The 3263-nt window shown below is 42.2% G+C and overlaps 1 protein-coding gene across 1 annotated transcript; it reads right to left on the reverse strand.

Moving 5' to 3' along the window:
* Positions 1 to 1936: 1936 nt before the first annotated feature.
* Positions 1937 to 3263, reverse strand: LOC146701934 (cystatin-B-like). Its single transcript, XM_085468358.1, has 3 exons — positions 3071 to 3263; positions 2890 to 2991; positions 1937 to 2252 (listed from the first exon to the last, which is right to left on the reverse strand). The coding sequence occupies exons 1-3, from the start codon at positions 3209 to 3211 to the stop codon at positions 2124 to 2126; spliced, it is 372 nt and encodes a 123-aa protein (XP_085324484.1). The 5' UTR covers positions 3212 to 3263; the 3' UTR covers positions 1937 to 2123.

The following is a 3263-nucleotide window of genomic DNA, read 5'->3' on the forward strand; positions in this document are numbered from 1 at the left end:
AGAGCATCCTGACCAACTGTATAACAGTCTGGTAAGGGAACTGCTCTGAAGGCGTTGCAGAGGGTCGTGAAAACTGCCCATCGCGCCGCCGGAGCACCACTTCCTGCCATAAAAGACATCTACAGGAAGCGGTGTCTGAAAAGGGCTGGGAAAATCATCAAAGACCCCAGTCACCCATCACATGGACTCTTCACCCTCCTGCCCTCTGGGAGGCGCCACAGGAGCCCCCGGACTAAGACCACCAGGTACCGGAACAGCTTCTTCCCCACAGCTGTCAGACTCCTGAACTCTGCCTCCTGACATCTGACCCACGTTAACACACGGACTGAACATACACACACCCACAATGGACAACTGTACCCTCAAACACACAATAATAACATGGACTGAACCACCACTCACAACCACCAGCACTTTATATAGCCTCTGTAGGAATTATCCACACCCTCACTTATCTTAACTGCACTACTGTATAGCTCTGTGTAAATAATCATTCTGTACATACGATAATTTTTAACCCTACAACTGTTTACAACTTGCACAGTTCCCATTTCTGTATAGCTGTATATCTCAGATTTCTGTAAAGTTATTTATTTCATATTCCGTATAGTTTTTCATATTTATATCCTGTTCATAGCCTGTACATAGCTTGTACTCACTACAGCCTGTACATACTTATAGTTATAGAATATTCACAACATACTTCATACCGTGTACATTATAACATACCATAATAGACCCATTTCTGTAATATACTTACATAACTATATTATTGCTAATATATATTGTAATATATCTATATCACTAAAGCACTTCTGGATGGATGCAAACTGCATTTTGTTGCCCTGTACCCGTGCATGTGCAATGACAATAAAGTTGAATTCTATTCTATTCTATTCTATTCTATCCTGAGAAAGAAACAAAGGATTGGTGAAATCAGCAATGCAAAAAAGATCTGAATGTCAAAGAAAGACAACCGGGGTGGATGATCGCAGAATCATTTCCATGGTCATGAGAAAACCCCTTTACAACAACCAGATGGCTTCGTTTTTCAGTGAGACGATGATCCCAAACACACTGCCAGAGCGATGTCTCAATACTGCTGGGTTACAGCACAGACTATAGATGTCTCTGCCACGGCTAGACGGTCCTCACCGGTCGCCTTGCCAATTTTTGTTGTGTTTGTGTGTACTTTGTGGTGTTCTCCTCTCCATCCTGTGTGCGTGTTTGTATCCGGGAACATGTACTTCCGGAAGCCATGGCACGGAACGGCAGCTGACCCGGGGGGAGCATCCTGAGCTGGAATCGCCGCACCTGTGCTTAATCACTTCGCCGGCTGCTACTAATCCAAAGCAGACCTATTTAACAGTGCGGTCGGGTCACAACCAACGCTGGAACGTTGAGCTAAACCGGGTAGCGTAGTCGCGATTAGCGTACCTAGTTTGTGAAGGAGAGAGAACGTTTAAGTTACCGTGCGTGTGTTTTTCTCATCTGCCTCCAGGATCCAGGGATCGGAGGAGGAGCGGGCACAAGAACAAGTAGTTTTGGATAATCACTGCACTGTCACCGTATCACTGCACTGCCCTTTTGGATTACAGACTCGAACTGTTGCCTTATTTTTTTCACTGTGAATAAATTCACTGTCACTCTGCAAGAAGTCTCGCACCTGAGTCCTTCAACCCAATTCACCATGACAGTCTCACTATTTTACAGCTCTTTTTAAAGCATAATGTTTATTTCAAACGTATTATCTGTTTCACTATGGACAAAAGTAGATGTTTTATTTGTTTCTTTGAAACTGCGCTGGTTATCCTTGATGGCATCTCTGAAGTGAGTCACATAAGTGGTGAATTGTGAGGCAGTTCAATTCCCCAACCAATCAAATACTTTAAAAATAGCCCATATGACCACAGAATGTATCTTACAATAACACACACACAAAAAAAATTCTGCTTTATTTATTTACCCACCTCATATTTAACTGATCTAGTCTTATTTCCATTATCTGCAGTATGTTATTATATGGAAACAAGGAAAGCTTTCCCCTCATGAAGAGGGAGGTTATTAATGAATTACAATGCGACTACTGTGGGCACTGATGCTTTGGCTGGTTCGTTCTCCCATTAGAAGTATGCAATAGTATCATGTTGACTCTTGGGGTGCTGCAGTCTGGTCAGCTGGAGCGTTCCTCCATAAGCCGGGAGTTTCTTGTAAACACGAAGGTGAACATATTCGCCTCCTCCCACATGGACCTGCAAGGAAATACAAGGAAACTTAAAGGAGATGCTTAATGTGCACATAGAAGTACTCCTGATCATTTTATCACAGCTGTGGTAATGTAAGCCACAGCTGTGGGCCAAACAACATGCTAACATGTGAAAAGGAGAATCCACGTCTTCATCTATATAGAGTGCACAATGTTTCTAGTGTTCACAAACTAAGATGACGGAGGGCATTACACAGCAGTAGTTTTGTTTGCTATCAATTTTGACATTTTGACCACCCTATTAAAGATTAATATCAGTTTGTACATGCTCCAGATAGCTTTTCTTCAAATTCTTTCATTCTCACTCACTTTTGCAACTTTGTACTTTTGTGTTACTCGCAGCAATAACTCCACCTCATTGTTAGTCCATTTAAAAAACTCGGTGCTTTTCCTCAACATTTTGCTGCGAAGTTTTAAAGAGCTGGAAAGTAAATAAACTATCTTACAATGTGGAAAAGGGGCATCCACTTCTTTGGCTACATAGTGCATGATGGCACTAGTGTTCACAAACAGAACATTTTTTGAGCTCTGTTATGGCTGTGACAGTTTTAACCATAACAGTTTAAGTTTTGTATGAACCTCCATATAAATTAACACATAAACGCTTGAATTACAAACATTACCTTAATGAAGTAGTTGGTCCCAGCTACGTGCTGCGTTTTGTAGCTCTCTGCAGTGAAAACCTCGAAGTTTCTCCCGGTTTTCTGCTCTGCGAGAGGCTTCATCTGAAGAACAATAACAGCAACACCAACATGAAGCACAGGCCCCGTGTGTGCGAGTGTCAAATCTCACTTTTCTACTCACTGCATCGCAGATCTTTTGAACTGCTTCATCAGCCTGCTTCTCCTCGGTCAACCCTCCCATCATTTTTACTCCGACAACATTTTGTTGGTAAAAAACGACCAAAAAGGTTATAAACACACGCCAATTCACAAGACTCCGCATTTTGGACCAGCGCACGGAAAAAGATGCGTTTGTTTGTAGGCTAAAAAAAAAA

This window comes from Copadichromis virginalis, linkage group LG9, assembly GCF_057382275.1.
Source record: "Copadichromis virginalis isolate Kocher_CV1m ecotype Utaka linkage group LG9, C_Virginalis_male_GT1.1, whole genome shotgun sequence".
Taxonomy (NCBI): Eukaryota; Metazoa; Chordata; class Actinopteri; order Cichliformes; family Cichlidae; genus Copadichromis; species Copadichromis virginalis.

Bases quoted from the DNA above. Each gene is read 5' to 3' on its own strand.
- LOC146701934 (XM_085468358.1), bottom strand. From the start codon at position 3,211: ATGCGGAGTCTTGTGAATTGGCGTGTGTTTATAACCTTTTTGGTCGTT. The intron at 2,992-3,070 runs GTGAGTAGAAAA...ATTGTTCTTCAG, and splicing joins TTCAAAAGATCTGCGATGCA to ATGAAGCCTCTCGCAGAGCA. The intron at 2,253-2,889 runs GTAATGTTTGTA...ATTTCCTTGCAG, and splicing joins GGACCAACTACTTCATTAAG to GTCCATGTGGGAGGAGGCGA.